The sequence below is a fragment of the Brachionichthys hirsutus genome, chromosome 5 (genome assembly GCF_040956055.1).
Source record: "Brachionichthys hirsutus isolate HB-005 chromosome 5, CSIRO-AGI_Bhir_v1, whole genome shotgun sequence".
NCBI classification, from domain to species: Eukaryota; Metazoa; Chordata; class Actinopteri; order Lophiiformes; family Brachionichthyidae; genus Brachionichthys; species Brachionichthys hirsutus.
The window spans coordinates 5676047-5694162 of record NC_090901.1 but is presented as its reverse complement, the minus strand read 5'-3'; the positions used below and the strand labels follow the sequence as shown (position 1 = coordinate 5694162).

The window sequence follows — 18116 nt, the reverse complement described above, 5'->3', positions numbered from 1 at the left end:
GCGTAAAGCAGCAGCTATTTGGAGACGTGTCCCGGCTGGACTTGTTGATGTTGGGGAATGTCTGTAAGGTGTGATCAACATAAAGAACCAGACGACACGAGCAGAAAATACCAAATATAGGAAGTACTACTTACTTTGGAATATTTCTTTTATTTTTATTGTAGACATCCCTTTTAATTTCTTTTCTACAAAGGCTTGTTAAGAGTTAAAGGAGACTATTAAACATGAGGTATATGTGGATGTGGGCTCCCCCGAGTGGCTCACTGGAACACCTGAGGCTGCATTTCAAGCCACTTCTGTCTGAGCTGCTGTTTCACGGCGTCGGGTGCGAAGCTGCAGTCGATGGCCTGCTGGGAGAGCTTCCACACGGCTTCACGGCTGAGGCCAAACGTGGAAGCCGCCAGCTGATACTCCCGAGACAAGTCCGTAGAGAAGACTCCCTTATCATCCGTCTGGAATGTGACAAAGATCATTCATGGTGATCAGTACCATCGGGTTCTACGTTCTTTCGTTTTTGACCACACAGTTTGCTAATTATTAGGAGTACTAGTCTTAATAGTTTGATCTGAGGAGCGTCCACTTCCTGGGAATTATCTAGGAATATTTGTTTTAAACTGATGATTTGGGTACAGCAGCAGTCTAAAATGATTCACCTGAAATGATACATTTTTTAAAGAACCCTTAAATACGCCACTTTCAAGTCCCAAAAGTGATCATGAAAACTGTGTTTTACTTTGTGGCTAAATCGATTGAATAAAACTTACAAAGGCAATTTGATATTATTCAGCATCAAAAATGTGTATCAATAACACAAAGTTCAAGTTATAAACTAAACATTCAAAAAGAGAAGACTCACACAAATGACACTCGGATGTCCCAACTGGTACCAGTATTTGAAATGATGTTTGGAGTAACACGACACAGTTTGTCCTTTGAGGTTGGATGTCAGACAGAGCTCTACAAGAAAAAGGGAGTTCAGAAATAGCCAGCAGGTGAACGCTACGCGCCTCAGATATTCGTCTCATCGCCGTCTCACCCAGGGGTATGTTGTTCTTCACCACTTTGTCGACGAGACTTGCCGATCCTCCCACTTCAGGATGAAGGAAGGTTCCGTGACCGATTCTGTCAGGAGGAAGGTTCAGCAGCAGGTCCGACTCCTCCAGCTGTGACGGTACCTGTGACGGCGTCTTGTAACGTCAGCGCTCTCGGGGCAGAATGCAGCAACAAGTAACAGAAGAACGTACTCATACTTCTGAGAGGTGCAGCGACGTCTTCAGGCCACAGTTCTTGGCTCTCTGGAGAGCAGGGATCAGGTCTCTTCCATGGCCAACCTTAAAAGAGAACCTGCGTTAGAAAACAAGAAGGCCTGAGTCAGGTATTTCATTTCTAAAGACGCCCACTTCAGAGGTCCAGCAGTCCCTTCTGACTGACGTGAATCCAAATCTAAATTCTGCACCAGAAAAGAGGTGCTCTGAGCTCTCTGTTAAATAAAAGGCAGCTCATTTCCAGACTTATTCGGTATGGCCACTTTAAAATAGGGCATCACGAGTAAGATAAGGCAAAATGCTCTCTGTTGCCTGGAGTCATTTAAACTGCAGTTCATAGTATTTTGAAGGTAAAATATACAAATGGGGCTCCAAACGTTTTTCTTCCAAAATTGTGTTTTGGGTATCTGGGCTTTAAAAATGAATGATATCAGTAACAGTAAAACTACTGAGCGCTCCAGCGGGCTGACTGACCATCGGGTCGCCGCTGAGATCAAGTCCAACCACCAAACCATCAGAGGACAGCATGAACTCCTCAGCCAGCTTCACCGTCTCCATGGCAACCTGAGGCCCATGCCTGCGGTCTATGGACACCAGAAACCTTTCAGAGAAACGGGTTCATTTAGAAGCATGCACGAATGATCGTGCAGTACATTTGTGTTTTTCCTCACACTTCCGGATGTGCAGCATAATGAGGTTAGACAGGCTCCGCCTACCTGACATCAATGTCCGCTCCCTCTTCTTTGCATTGTTGGATGGCTTTGAGGACAGTCTCAACGTAACTATTTTTTGTCAATCCTATGACAAAGATGAGAAATTTGTGAACCTAATTTCTGCAAACAATCTTGGTGCAATCAGAATATTAATGTCATGGTAATCTCTTAATATAATATAATACCTGTGTTCTTCTCCTCCCTTGGTGTGCTTCTCAGTTCTAAGTATTTGACACCATCAGCAGCAAACTCCTTAATAACGTCAGTAGCCACCTGGGAAATGAGGAAACGGCTCTATTAATGATGATCTGGATTAAATGGGGGGGAAAGGCAGCAACAGCTCATTTAAATTGGATCTATTCTCACCATCAGGATGTCCTCCTCTGACTGCACCAGCTGATGGATGACCTTGAAGACCTGAAAGCACCTGTGGACATGTTTCAACCGTAATCAGCACAGATGCAACTAGATGGCACTGTGTACTGTAGTAGATACCTCTGCCCAGCGACTTTATAACGCCTACTATGGTGATGCCATCATGCAATAGGTTTTGCAAAAAAAAAAAAAAAGTAATCCTGTCTCCATCCATGTCATAACTCATAAATAAGCTTTATTACCGAATTTTCATGAAATGTCCATGAAATGTTTTCATATACTTACGTTATTCAACGTACAAATATGCAGAAAAACAAACAAAGATACAAACGGGACGAATAAACTCCATACTCTGCCAGGCAGAGGGAACGAAATCTAATCATGTGTAATTTCGAATATGTTTGTTTCTTGTACAAAAAACAAAAACAGAATAGGAAAAAAAAAAACTTGATTCGATTGATCCTGGTCTAAGATTAATTAGTAGCATTGTGAATGGGGTGCATCAGAATGAAACTCTGCCGCTTCCTCTCCTGTTAAAGTAAGAGAAAAAGTCATACTCATCCAGAGTCCTCCGCTGGCCCTTGTCGATGGCCGTCATGCTGTGCTCAATATTCAGATGTGGTTTTCTTCGGAGGAGTTTGTCAATGGTTTGGAAGCTGACGGAGCCATTAAGGTGAGCATGAAGCTCCTGGCAAGAGTCAAAGCGCTGACGTTAGCATGTAAAGCTAACTATTACGGCGTTTTTAAGGCATTTTCCCTAAAAATATTTTTTTCTTCAACAGCATTTTCAACAGACTAACATTTGTGACTTACCGCTTTAGGCAGCTCCCGATAAAACACGTCAGCCTCATTTTCCATTACAAAAATGATCAGAGACAGAGTTAATCCGGGAGGCTTGAGGGCTTTTCTGTCACCGACTGCTGACAAACCACCTTGTTTTCAGGTCACATTTATCGGTGGCACCACAGAGTGCAACAAAGAAAGAAGTCCCCCTCAAAAAGGTTCCGCTTATTGCAGGAGACCTTTGCGTCAGATTCTTCGATCGCGAGTTAAAAAGAAAAACAAATTGTTTCTAATGTTTCCTGATTTCATTCATAACTTGTTAAAGACATTAAGTGCTCATAATTATTCCTGCTTTTTCAAAAAATCATATTTTGTAAAATATGCATAAAATATGGTTTTGCCTAAATTGACTTGCTTGTTGTTGAAAAGTAAAATAACATTTTCTTTTTTAATCCTTAAAAAATAAAAAAGGCTGCGTGAATGAGCTGAATGATGCGACTGCTTCAGTAGTAAAGGTGATGTTTTATTCAAAATTGTGCTACCTTTTTAGATTTGCATGAGAATCCAAAGGTATACATAACATACTTAACATTACATAATGATGAAAAAATAAAGCTGCATTTTTACAGTTGTTTTGAACTCATTCACATATAAAAAATAATTCTACATACATGCAAAATAATGTACCTTGAATCTGTTAAAAAAAAAGAATACAGCAAGTAAATAAATGTTCAAATGTGATTCATGTTTTTTCCTTTTTAAGTCAAAAGAGGTTGCTGTTTAAATGTTCATGAAACAAAATGATGATGACACCCACAGACACTTTTTATGTTAAAAAAAACCCAAAATATATTTTAAATAAAAAAACAGGTTAAGGCACCATACTCTCAAGAAGGAATCGACTATATGAAAGTCATTGGTCAAGTCAAGACTTGAGACTGAGCCATTCATTAAGAGCCATTGTTGTTTGAACAATCGAAGGGATGAGGTGACAATTAGAAAAGTAAGTAAAAAAAAACTTAAACACTGGCAAAACACTAAAGTCTGAAACAAATGATTTCTTACAGTCCAAGTGGTGGAAGTTGAGGAGAAGTAAATTCACTTTTTGTGTCTGTTCAGCCAAATCTTTCACTGATTTTTCCCCATCCCTTGTCTGATGTGTTGGAGCCACTCCTTCAGCATCTGAAAGCTCGGTCGAGCAGCAGGTTCCATGTTCCAGCACTGCTTCATGATGTTATACACCACTTCAGGACAGCCATCTGGACAATCCATCTTGTATCCCTTCTCCACTCGTGGTACAACATCTTTTAATGGCTGCAAAAACAAAAAAGATTTATTGATATCTATCTATCTATCTATGATGATAGTAGATCATAGTGTAGGTGTCCTTGTATGTGAGCACAGGGCCCCAGTTAAGCAGAATTAAATATAACCCAGAATGACTAAGAACTCTTTGAAATGTATTGTTTGTTTACTCAGTAACAACAATAGCAGCATACAGTAGGATTATGCTATTGTCCTCATTGTAAAAAAAAAACCCATTGGTAAACGAGACAGAAATGTTAAAGAACATTACGTTACGGTTCCCATGTTATGTAAAGACAGTAAATGTGTTGATAATTTGGAGTCATACCTCTAAATGTATTTCAAATTCTAAAAAAATATTAATTCATACTTACAATTCTTGGGTAAGGTACTCGGCCAAAGGAGTAAATCTCCCACAGCAAAATGCCGTAGCTCCAAACATCTGATTTGGTGGAAAATTTCTGAGGATTAGAAGAAAATCATTGATGTAAGAGTCTGTTTAATCTTCGTTTATGTTACGCAGCAGCTGAAGCGTCCTTGTGACCGACCTTCTCCCTGAGGGCCTCTGGTGATGTCCACTTGACAGGTAGCTTAGCCGTATCCTGAGTGGAGGAGGCCTCCTTGGTCAGGCCGAAGTCACTGACTTTGGCCATGTTGTCTTCCGACACCAGAACGTTGCGGGCTGCTAAGTCTCGATGGACAAAGTTATTAGCCTCCAGGTACGCCATGGCTTCACAGACATTTCTGGAAAAGAGCAATAAATCAGCTCCAAACCTGAAAGACATTTTTCTTTATACTGTAATTCTGGGAATCATAAGAACGCAGCACAACGTTTTTTGATCTACTAGCTTTTCTACTCTTTCAATAAGTGATAAAACAACACTGCACTTTACTTCCAACGCGTCCTTCAGCTCCTTAACCTCAACACAGTGTTGATAACATAGACAATATCATGTATGCTCACAGTGCAAAATTAAGAAGAGCATCTCCACCGAGTACCGAGCGGCCTCGGGACCGTAAGTAGTCGACCAGACACCCCTGTAAGACAGAAATAAGGAAACATTTACCATTCTTACAACATGATTCCAGATGTTGACCAACACGCAGACAGCCCGGCTCCTACCTTGGCCATGTACTCAGTAACTATATACAGACTCCCGTTCTCTTCGACGACCACTCCAAGCAGCTGCACCAGGTTATCGTGCCGTAGTTGCCTGAGGAAGGCGAGGGCCGCACAAACACGTCGTCTCGTTTACGCGCCACCTCTCCAATCAATATTCTCATGCTATTTTCCTTACGTCATGACGGAAGCCTCTGCGACGAATGCCTGCGCTGTAGCATCGTTCTTTATACACTTCACAGCTACTTTGGTCCCCCTGTAGTCTCCCACCATGACGTCTGGAATGATCACATGCAACGGCGAACACTTCACCATGAGTCGGACGACACACGCACGTGACACGCAGCTGACCAAAAGAATGACATCCGACCGACTGCTACCTCATGGTGAAGAGTGCTAATGTGGCGAGTTTGCAGTGCGAACGTAACCAAATGTATTCACACGGAGATTAATCTACTCGCCTCCGAACTCTCCTTTTCCAATAACTTGCTGCAGCTTGAGGTCCTTCCTGTTCATTGACCAGCCGCCTGTTGGACGAGACGACATGCGGATGGAACACAGCGGCTTCCGGCAAAATGAAAAGGCTGCAACAATGCAGATGCATCAGACACAAAGCAAGCACCAAACCAAGACTTACTCTTGGAAAACTCATCCTGCGCAGCCACCGTCCCCTCCTCCACCTTTGGCTTCAGTAGTCTGGTGCACAGGCCATCTGCGTCTTTGGTGTAGTGCTACAAATATAAGAAGAGGAGATCCCCAAACCGTGTTTATAGCCTTTTTAAAATTAAATATATAGATAACACCAGAACAAAATAACCTGACATTAGGGAGGTTATGTTTTTGACGCCATTTGTTTATTTGTCTGTTTTTAGCTAAACCTGAAGCTGTTAATGTTATTTCTTACGGGAAGTATATTTTCAGTTTTCCAAAAATATTACGGTTTGAGTTCGAGAACCGAGGTTCCACTGAAGTATGGTTGCATTACACAAGAAAATGAGCCGTAGTGTATTTGTCTTAGTTAAGAATTGTTAACCTCAGCATACTTTTCAGTCTTCCTCTTTGATACTTCCTGTTCATTCTGTGTTCCAGGAACCGTGTGTGGTCTTTGTGGTGGCGCAAAGATGGCGGGACTCTCAAACATGAAAGCCGTCATGCAAAAAAGCAACCGCCGAAAGCTCCACAGAGCGCCAGAGCAAAGTGCAGCAACGCCTTGTTGTACCTCCACCAGCTGCATGAGGTTCTCAAAGAACGCTTCTTTATCGATGGAGAGCTCCCCGTCGTGATAGATGATGTGGTAGTGCTCCACCTTGCCCTCGCAGCTCACGCACAGCGTGTAGTCGCCGGGGAAGTTGGTGCTCTCTCTCACCAAGAACAGCCCTGTCTCAGGAGGGTGGAGCAACTGCTCTGCCTGATCCCGGGATATCTTCCCATGAAACCAGCTGAGAGGGGGGAAAAGCAGAGAAGAAGAAAATGATCCAGAGAAGAGACGAGTACGATGCTGATCTGACAACGGCGTAGACGAAAGATTCAAATCTATCCCAACACCATATATAAATAAATGCAGCTAGATCATCTGCGAACTCACGGCATTAGGCTCAGCTTGCCTCCGGATTTCACACATTCCCTTTTCTGTACGTAGTTTGCAGGAATCGTTCCCTCGCATCCTGCAGTATTTCTAGCTTTGTACCAGTTTGGATCCTGTAAAATAAAAATGTCAGAAATTTTAAAACTCTTTCAAACTTCACAAAATCCATATATTTCATCCAAATCCAAAGAGCAAAAAGGGTGAATCTTTTCCGGGAACATTAAATATAGCCAGAAGTGCAGAATGAGAAAACGTTGCCTTTGTGACGACAATGATGGTCAACAGGTCTCCTTTGTTAAAGGGCAGGTCCTGATCCGAAGTGCCTTTAAAGTTGTACCTGGCGACGCAGTCTGTGCCCTGGGGCCACGGGGTCTGCAGGAAGATGGCAGATCGTTGAGTCGGAAGGACGTTTCCCCTCTTTAGTCAACGCTGTTGGAGGCTTTCCTTACCTGGACTTCTGTCATGGTGAGGCGCTTCAATCCTCTCGCAGATGCTTTCTAGCTGCTACCATCAGAGCTGGCGACCACACACACACACGCCTAAAGTACCAGGAGAAAGCGTTTATGGTCAGTTTTGACAGCTCATGCTTTAGAGGCCTTCACTTTTCCACAAACACATTTTCAGGAAGACCCAGAAAGGCTATTCTTAGTCTGAACGCTCTAGAGCAGCACCAGATCAGACGGTGTCAGTAAAAATAACTCACTGGTACAGAAAGCAGAACTAACAAGTCTCCTTTTTTAAATCACACTTTCACAACTGCAGCAGACCGTTTCCATGACGCAGGATCATAGTTGAAAGAGGAGGTTTCAGTTTCTTCAAGGAACAGAAAACTCATATGAAAGTTTTTTTTATATATACTATCCCAGCTGATCAATAAAACATATTCTCCTCTATCTTCTTTTAAGGTCATATGATTCCCGGTTCATTCTGACCAAAATTGGACAGAATGAACTGACTGGAATTAAGATAGCTCTCTTCAACACTGGAATGCAAACTTGCAGCAGGATCTGATTCCCTGAGGGACTCGTGCGGCCTGCAGCATCCTCTGGCTCAACCAGGGCTGTTTCCATGATACGCAACATATTAGCGCTGAGGTGTTGTATTGAAATAATATCCAAGTCCTGCTCACAGCGTCAGATCTCACCCTCCACCCAGATACGCCCACTTCATCGCTTCCTGCATCTGCCCCCATGGAGAAATAGCCGGACTCCGTGGTCAGAGCTCCGGGAAAATCCTGGCTGATAGATCTGTCAAGTTACATTGAAGTCACATCCTCCAGCCATACGATGACACCCACTTCCTGCATTAGATCCCATACAGAATACAGCTTTTCTCAGATCAGAATGAAAATTCTCATAACTATTAGATCAACCTCCACATTTAGTCATTTGTGCACATCATAGCAGCAATTTCTCCTTCCTCTGAGCACATTGTAAAAGCTTTTGGACATGTATCATTTGCGTTCATACAATTCTCTGCTGCTTTATAACATTATCATTTGCTTATGTCATGTCAGTCAAGATGAACTATACTTATGTATGCTGAATAGTCGTTCCCAATAAAACTAACAGTCTTTGTTTCATTGCTTGAGTCATCACATACACAATTGTCAAACCTTTGGGATAATGAGCTTGTGTCTTCTGACATCTCACCAGTGTGGCAAATTAAATGACAAACATGCCTTTTCAGAATCACTAAATGTGAACCACCCGGTATGAGACGAGGATGTGGCGGATGTCGCCCCATCAGAGTATTGCAGCTGTCTTTGTGTATCAAGAGTCAAAACTATCGGGAACCGTTTCCCACGCCCATCGACCTGAGAAGGCCGCCTAAATTTTGCCTCAGTTCACTGGGCCCATCTTTTCTAAGTTACTCTTTGACATTTCACACTGTGCAGAAAATCATAACAGGAAATATTGAAGCTGTTTCTCGTAAAGAGAACCAAATGAATCAATCCAGGCAACATTTAAACCTGAAGTTTAAAAATAATTTCTATCTGAGGCAGCTACAATAGAAAAACACATCTTATTCATCAATACCCTACCATAGTTAGTACTTTTACCATATAATATAAATAGTTGAATCAATACCATGAGCATTTCACCTTGTGTCACTTCTGTTAACTTGCTGGTGGAGCGAGAGGTAAAGTCCAGGGATTTTTACAGCATCACTGGGATGCATCAGCGTCCGGATCAAATATCAGCTTTAAACATCAAATGTGTATTTTTGATTATTTTTAAACACTGTCATGCAGCGAACATAGCTGGAAAAACGAATCTTGCACATCAACATCAGTATGGGTTTAAATGGAATAAGGACACCTTGTGAACGATGCTCTGAAATATTCGGAGCCATCAGAAGTTGTCGAGTGCAACAGACTGTCTGAACAGAGTCACTCGGTGAAAGAACAAAGTGATCTCACCCCGAGAGGAGCTGATCAGCAGGGCCCAGCCTGGCACACAAGAACACTCTTTAATGTGGCTCTCTTGGGGACAGTGAATGCATCTCAGCGGCGGACTGAGCGGGACAGAGCTCAGTCTGTCAGGATGTCACTCTGTCATTTCCAGCGAGCTGGACTCAGAAACGCAGCTCGCTCACTTCGAACAGTGGACAAAGCCGCCATTGTGATTGGATGGCTCGAATCTGACCTCGGTCTCGCTGAGATCCATCTTCATCAATCATCCATGTGAGCAGCATGAAGGGCAGCGACGCGTCAGCGCTGTTGCTCTGAGGATGCGATTCGTTCTCTGTATTTTATTATGCAATGGAAAACTTGTGTTTTAATTATGATGAGAAATCTTCTTTAAAAATACACAAAAAATAAATACAAAGTTGTGCATGCCCGAGCACTTTCACTGAAGCAGTGAATGAGCCCTCTCGTTTGCTACGAGAGAGGTGATGCATGACATAAGCAACTGTCAGCAACAGGAAACCGCTGAACTCAAAAACAACCAGACTGAAACAGGAGTCAGAAAAAAAAAAGCCCAAATCAGACTTTCACAGTTCCACAAAACCAGCCGTATCACTTCGAACAGACAGAGCTGTTCATCTTACCCGGTCATACCTCAACACTAAACTCTCATTGCATGCAAGTCAGTCAGAGTCCACAGCGTAGATATGAGTGGTAGGCTGGCAGCGTGAAGCAAGACAGGACAGGAATGCAGAAATATCTTCTCTGGCCTCGGGTTAATGAGCCGCTCCCTCGCCTAGCTGCAGACGCGAGCCGAGGTGAAGCTGCTGATGACGGCGGTGGGCGTTACCGGCGCTGCTGCGACATGCAAAGCAGGCCTGGAGGTCATGTGCTTCAGAATAGATCCCACAGGCCTTCAGATTTATTATCAGCACCGAGGATGGTTTGTCTGTCTGGCTGATTGCAGGAAAAGGCTCGAACAGAATTAAATGATGTATTTCTAATAATTCCCGAATGAGGAAGAGCTGTTCGTGCTCTTTGAGAGGCATCGTGCTTTATATAACCTTTTGAAATGTCACTAAACTAGCGGCAAAACGATGCTTAGAGTACACGTTCATACATCAGTACTAGACAAGGGGAAGTGTATTTACACGGTACGATATACAGTACTTTAATGGTATTTATATTTAATTCAGCCATGATTTTCCTAAAGAAGGATTTTGGGTGCAAGACTTTAACTTTTGTTCTTATAATAATGTATCGATAACTTTAAATAAATTAACCTACTTACACCTCTAGAGTTGAGAGCTTCTCAATGAGCATCATGTCTAAGAATTGGGATATATATATATATATATACAAACAGAGCTAAATACACAGATAGAGGTACATATCATTCCTGTCCCTATCCACTGAGCCTTTGTTTGGCAAACCAACAAACCGAGTGCGGAGAAATGAAAACGTGTGTAAAGTGATACCAACAGTTCACCGTCCTGCAGCACAAGCTGCCATTGCACCGCTTTAATGTCAGTTTTACTGCAAGCCAGGAAAGTACAAAGCAGAGCATAGACCTGAAGCTACATCCTGTTGATAATAAATCAACACAAAGGTCAACATGGAAAAAAGAGGACGAGGAAGACGAGCATCAATGGCTTCAAATCAGGGGAACCCCCTTAATTCGGTGTCTATAAATTAAAGCTAATTGGAATTCAACTCCTAAACAAAGTTCAAACAACACACAAAAAAAGTATTCATGTCTCCGGCAGGCCGGGCGATGAATGATTTTTCTAAGCAAACACTGAAACTCTTGCACTGTGCATGTACGATGCACTGCAGAGCTGCAGCCACGTTACAGGACAGCGGCGACGCTTTGAGCTCTCGTCATGTCGTTTTAACGGTTTACTCCCTCTGTTTCACTCGAAAGGAGGAACTGACTGTGGAAAAGGCTCAAAGGCCGTTTTAGCAACAGTTGTTGAGCTTTTTCCCCCCACAACGTTGGCCTTTGAGGAAATTCCTCTCAGCTGGGGCAGCAGCGTCCTGAAACAGACCCAAAATGTTGTCCTCGACTCATTTTTGTACACGAGCTGCATCAGTGATCAGCTCCGTGCCCCGAGAAACATTTACAATAAACCTGCTATAATGAATATCAGAAAATGTGACATGTGTCAGGTCATTATCAGAATTAATAGTGATGCAGGTTGCTGTGGCAACAGTAGTCTGGTGATGGTCCCTCATCTTTTAAGGCTGAAGGCTTGAAGGAGAAAACAGGAGTTGATTAAAGCACTTTTAAAGTTATTAAATATAAAACCTCGTGACTACCAGCTGTCTTTACTTTATCCACTCTTGCGAACAAAACATGGATATTCTTAATTATGATTATAGGGTTTAAGATTACTTATCACGTTATTGAAAGTCATTCTAGTTCTCTGTACATTTCAGATCATCCAATGAGAAGAGATTTATCTGCTGCGCCAAGAGGAAATGGCTTTAATGAGCGCACCGATCTAATAAATAAGGCGCATCATGACGCGCGCCTGATAATAACCTGCAGATCCATTTTAGAGACTTTACTTCTACATAATCTCACCTCTGAAGGTATAAACGCTGTATTTGGCAGCCGGACATCCAAACAGCCGATGTCAACAACAAAAAACATCAAATCCAGAAAGACGAGGAAGTGAAACCTGCCTCAGGTGACGTGACCCCCCCAATCCAAAAGTACCTCAATAAAACCAGGCTGTCGCTAACGGCTCTTCTGTCGGCATTCCTTAGAAAACGTCCTTTAGATTTCCTCCACGGATCCAGGAAACACGCGGCGACCCGGGCGTGACGGCTCCACGCGCCGCAGCATCGAACCCACGGATTAGTGAACTTCAGTCGGACCCATTCCTCCACCTCTCAGAAGCGTCGGAGTTTTTGCCCCACCTTGATTCTGCAGCGCGCATGCGCGTTACGTTCCGAGCCAAGAAAAACGAAATCAATGCGTTCTAAGAAAGCAGACAAACAACCAACCATTGTGAACGGGGTTTTTTTTAATTATTTTTTCCCTCTGCAGATGTGACTTGATTGCATATTATTCTTGCACACATTTGACAGTGAATATCACCCCCCCCCCCCAAAAAAAACAAACCAACAAACAAACAAACAGCCATTGATCAATGAACTGCAAACAGATGTCACATGTGCTTATCTGAGAATTTACATAAAACTAACTTTCGAACTAAATCCAGATTGTGTTAAAGTTTCTCTGGGAGATAACTGTTCTCTAAGGAAACGGCCGTGGGGGCATCGCGCTGCCGTTCCACGAGGATTCGAGGCTCCCTAGCGGCCAGAGAGAAACTCAACTCAACACGTTCACGTTCAGTAACATCAGCTCGTGTTCCAGGCTCGACTCGCCTCAACAGACGTGACAAAACACGTCACGCAGGTGGAATGTTGTGGAAAGGACTAAGCCTTTGTGCATGAAATATATTTCCACACAAATCAACAAAGAAAGTGAATAAAAAAACAAAATGAAAGTACTTTTAATCCTCCTGAGACGACGTGTGGAGAGGGAGAGGAAAGGATTCCCCCCCACTTCATAAAGCATAACCCTGATGGTTTGTAATCTCTGCATCGCTTCAGCCTTCTCTAGATTACACTGACCTTGATGACGAGACAAGGACATGAATCAGTCTGAAGATCAAAAGGGCTGCTTACAGCTCGTCTGACGAGGCTCCTCTGGGGACAAAACAAGCATCTCCAGTCCGTACTTTAGTTTCACGGTGAAAGGATCAAGTACGTAAACCGGCCAATCAAAAATGCCATTTTTGAACGTAACAGACTAGACCGGAGGTTTTTAACTTGTACAAATCTTATCACGACTATCCATCAGCATAGCGGCGATAAGATGATGCTTATATTACACTTACACTTTTCAACGTTTAAGTCAGAGGTTGTCCCATTTATTTCTAAACCACTTTGAATGAAACAGTTTTAACTTGAGCAGCATCGTAAGTACCAGATATTGGCCCACAATGTAAATATAGTGGTAACTAGAAGTACTGCTGAAGCCTCTAATGGTCAGAATACTTACCGTTTCACCCCCAACAATAACCAAACAGTATGAGGGACAAGCCCTGTTCACATGTTGATAGGTTGGAATATGATCAATGAACCAAAATTGATAAACAAATGAAAAACAAAGTCCTGGAATATACAGCGAGGCGCCAAAACGCAAAGGGTCATGGAAAGTGAAAGATTCATCCTGTAAAGTCGGTCATTATTATCATCATTACGCAGAATGCAATGGGATGACAAATTTGCACCCAAAAGGAGAATGGTATTTGATTCCCACTTCTTTAAACACTTGCCCAGGGATGCCTATGTCACACAGGTAAACGCTGCCAGCTCCCTCCGGTAGGGCGAGCGGCAGGCAGAGAGAGAGGGACCATTTGGCCTCGACTGCCTGGCCCTGCCCGTTACCAGGAGGGTCCAGGCTGAGCACAGGTGCTCTATTCTGGTTAGCCCAGTCCGCTGCTGCTTGATACCAGGGCTGATCCATCAGGAATGTGTTCTCGTGACAGTCCAGGCAGTTAATGACCAGGTCCACCGGAGTGTCTGGAAGATCTGGAAAGTCAGAGAGAGAGAGAGAGAGAGAGAGATAAAAGAAGAAGCAATTTACTGACTTGACCACCTCCCATGGGGAAAAATAAAATATATACCCACCTTTGATATTTGACACTTGTTTCCCGCCGGTCTTAATGAAGAGAGTGAGCTCGCTGGTGACTGAGTCAAGCATCTTAACGAAGTTGGGCAGAAACAAGACTACCTCCACTTCATGGTTGGCCAAGTGACGACCACAGCTTATTCCCTGAGCTCCCTGAACATGGGGGCCACATAAGAGAGCCACTGTGGGATGCTGGTGTAAATTCTTTGGAGTGAATCTAGAAGGAACATAAAAAAGAAATGGCATTGCTTTCCTGAATCTTGTGCTGCCTTTGGACTTAATATCAACAAATTCTTACTTGGTAAAAATGGACACATGTTTTTGTTGAACTGAATACTAACAATATTTAACATAAGTCGAACAGAAGAGATAAACACATTCAACATTGATGCTATCTATGTTTTTTTTTTTATTAATCACACACAGCCAAGCAGCAATGTCAATCTGGATGCTAAACTCAGGGCTCTCCGTCAGACGCGCATCCCAAGAAACAAACTCCACACACTTCTGTGTGTGCAGCGAAACATTTATTCCTTCCAGTGCTTCAGGTTTCTTAATCCACCATGCCAAAAGGTAAAGAATACAGCGACAGACAAATAAATAGCCTCAGTACAAGTCACAATTACACGATACGTAGTCAACAGAAAATTCCTAAAATATAATCGAAACTGCAGACGCTGCAGATTTCAGAAAAAAGTATCAGCACAAAATGATATTGGGCCACAAGTCATCTAATGCTTTATTGGTATGAATATGTTTGGCTACTGATTTGGCCAATCATCACGCCATGCTATATCATACGTATTATTATATCCGTCGATATACTATTACTACATGCTTACCTGTTGGGCCCACCCAGCAAAGTAAGCCCCATCTGACTGGCGCACACGCCCGTCATCTCGAGCCTTCGCTCCAGCGAGAGGCCGTGACGCTCAGCGACTGACAACACACGCTTGTGTAGTTCGTAGGATATACTGGGTACAACAAGCCCAGAGTCTGCATGGACAAACAAATACAAGCACATGAGTTTGCATCAGACCAATTGTGGCTACTGCAGTTTGTGTTAATACATTATTAGTTACCAGTGCAGTACTCCTTGGCCCCCGGTTGTGGTACGGTTATCTGTCTGTACACAATAGGTTTGGCCTCTATGATGTTTTCGTCGTGACGGTACCGTGAGGGCGTTTGCTCTTGAGGTGTCCCACGCGACCTCGCACCGTTACGCCGCTCGGATATATCAATCTCAGTGAAAACTGCAGCCTTGTCAAAAAGAGCCAAGTTTCCTTCGAAATCAAAATCTGTGTCCAGCCCATCCTCCATGCCGTCTCCAAAACACTCGTCGTCTCTCTGCTTCATCGGACCATTCTTAACCCCGTTCTTTTTAGGCGTCACTTGGTTCGCCCCTCGACTGCTAGATGACCCTGAGTGGAAAAATATGTTGTTAACTTGAGCATGCCGACATTTAACGTTTTTTTTTTTTTAATAAGTTTCTTGCACTTACAAGAGTTGTGTCTTCGTCTGAATGCTTTTGGCTGGCCAGGTACATCCAGGTGACGTTCTCCATAGCTTTTAGAGCAGTGCTGAGGAGAGTTTAGCTTCTCAACAGACCTGGGGTCAGTTTTTGGAACTACAAGCGGAGCACTATTAACCTTCGTAGAAGCCGATTTACTGGTCCTTGCATTGCCATATCTGATTTCTAAGATCTTGAGTTCTTTTATGTCAATGGCACTGCAGGGGGGAAAACAACTGTCACGAGAAGGTAGTAAACAATCAGTGCACAAACAGAAAAAACAAGGTAGTTCCTACCTAAATGTGACTTCTGGCACAGGACACTTGACTCCGTTGTGGAAAGGCTGTCTTAAGGAGATTGTTTGCGTGGACTGGTCCACAGACGTCACTTCTCCTTGATAAACTCCAAGCGATGGGCCACAGTTAATTGACACCAAACTACCCAACCAATCCGCGGCCATGACTGTGCAACGACGAACAACTGGAGATTTAAATAAATAAAAAAAAGACAAAGAAATAAGCTTTACGTTAGAGGCAAACTGTGTTAATTAATTATGATATGTAAAATGCGAACAGTACACACATTTACTGCTAGCGAGCGACTATGCTAACTGACTAGCATCGGCCTGCTATCCGTTTAAGTTAGCACACACTTTACGCTGTAATTGGTTAAAACCCCGAGCTTAAAGTGTTGTACCTTGATAGAATTAATGCGAGGCACACTCTTCAAGAATAAAAATGAATGAAGTATCAAATTTAGTGCTGAAATGAAACCAATTTTAACTCCCTTTAAAGGTCTAAAGCTAATGCTGCTGTCGCTAGCTCCTGAATGATGACTTCCGTCTTCCGATAAGATGAGGCATTTTTCAAAATAAAAGTTCAAGCTTCTTCTTCTTCTTCCTTATGGGCGGCTGGCCACCTTTACGAAATGAATTACCGCCACCTACTGATCCGGGGTATGGCTCAGGCTCCTAGCTCAACACGAATGTAGCTGTCCTTCGTGAGTCATAACTTACTATATATATTATAATAAATACAATAAAATAAAATAAAACAATAACATAAATTATTATTAATAATAATATACTGTCATTACATTTCCCTTATGTTCTCCTCAATATTCCTGTGCTTTTAATAAACTCCATCACCACCTTTGCTTTTGCTGCACCTCCCTCTCCATGCACGTCATTCATCTCAAATCCTTGGGCCCCCAAACGCCTCAATTTGTCCCTCATCACTTTCCTTTGGCCTACGTACTCCCTGCATTCCAGCAACACATGTTCTACTGACCATTATTTATTGCTCTTATCATCTCTGCCATGGTGAAAGGCTCTTCCAGCTCACTACCTTCCCCCTCCTTCCTTCCTGTCACTCCCGGATGGAGACTAGTCCTGCTTCAGACAAGTTATTCAGCCCATGCACTTTAGTGAAAGATCTTTCCATATCACACTATCCGGTAATGTGCACATTGGTGGGGGGACAAGCTAAGGGGCCTCCGGGGGGAGGGCGTGGGGTCACGCTCCGTGGGTGTCTAGGAAAGCATACTGGGGTGATTTTAATTTAATTAGTGAAGAGGAAGTGGGTAGGGACGACTGAACGGGAACCGTAACGTTCTACTTATCACAAAAAGCAAGAGACAATTATTTATACAGACAACATGATTGTTTTATTGATCATCGCCAATACATTACTCAAAGAGCAACAGAGTTACATACATTTGGTGAGTTTACAGTGACATTCGTTTGCAATGACGTGTGTGCTTGATTGTCCGCATACAGGAGTGTTCAGTCGATGGCTAAATCAACACATTGGGTATTGCATACTGGTCTAGAAGACTGAGGTAGGACCATTTCAGTGCGTACTTGAGGTCATTCACAATACATTATCTTCATTTATCAAATACAGCACAACAAAAATATTAGGATACAGAATAACAGTGACACGTCCAGAGGACATCCCTGAGTTCAGACGATATCTGAGAGGCGAGGGAACTACATTGAGGTAAATCTGTATCACTTCCATCCTACAGAAACATTTTGCCTTTGACTCACAGTTTATATGGGTGGAAAAAACCTTTCTAATTTGAAGTCAAAATAGTTATAAGTAAAATAACACACGATCACAATTCAGAGGAAAATCCCACCAACCTGCAGCCTATTTATTTTCTGCTTCATTCGAGTCAGCGTTTCCGTGTAAATAATCCCTGATGGCTACAATAAATGGATTCATGTATGCAGTTGAGCAAAAATAGTTACAGGCAAGAGTTATTGAGGTAAGGCTTTTTGGTCTTCAGTGGCATCAAACCGTTCTGTTCTAGAGAAAGGCAGCAGCTCTTTGATAATC

The 18116-nt window shown here is 42.9% G+C and overlaps 3 protein-coding genes across 3 annotated transcripts; all 3 read right to left on the bottom strand.

Annotated features, from left to right (window-relative positions):
* Positions 1–218: 218 nt before the first annotated feature.
* mapda (N6-Methyl-AMP deaminase) lies at positions 219–3290 on the bottom strand. The gene is made up of 10 exons (XM_068739812.1): positions 3167–3290; positions 2911–3041; positions 2345–2405; positions 2164–2251; positions 1982–2063; positions 1740–1866; positions 1251–1331; positions 1037–1175; positions 857–957; positions 219–452 (listed from the first exon to the last, which is right to left on the bottom strand). Exons 1-10 carry the CDS (start codon positions 3209–3211, stop codon positions 261–263), a joined length of 1047 nt encoding a protein of 348 aa, XP_068595913.1. The 5' UTR covers positions 3212–3290; the 3' UTR covers positions 219–260.
* A 372-nt stretch (positions 3291–3662) lies between these two features.
* LOC137894331 (tyrosine-protein kinase CSK-like) lies at positions 3663–7658 on the bottom strand. Its single transcript, XM_068739811.1, has 12 exons — positions 7596–7658; positions 7405–7518; positions 7147–7259; positions 6781–7000; positions 6199–6292; positions 6023–6088; positions 5740–5839; positions 5565–5655; positions 5406–5479; positions 4990–5185; positions 4816–4902; positions 3663–4450 (listed from the first exon to the last, which is right to left on the bottom strand). Exons 1-12 carry the CDS (start codon positions 7608–7610, stop codon positions 4265–4267), a joined length of 1356 nt encoding a protein of 451 aa, XP_068595912.1. The 5' UTR covers positions 7611–7658; the 3' UTR covers positions 3663–4264.
* Positions 7659–13829: 6171 nt separating this feature from the next.
* Positions 13830–16234, bottom strand: edc3 (enhancer of mRNA decapping 3 homolog (S. cerevisiae)). Its single transcript, XM_068739639.1, has 6 exons — positions 16071–16234; positions 15766–15992; positions 15347–15685; positions 15107–15260; positions 14264–14481; positions 13830–14164 (listed from the first exon to the last, which is right to left on the bottom strand). The coding sequence occupies exons 1-6, from the start codon at positions 16232–16234 to the stop codon at positions 13830–13832; spliced, it is 1437 nt and encodes a 478-aa protein (XP_068595740.1).
* Positions 16235–18116: the final 1882 nt, after the last annotated feature.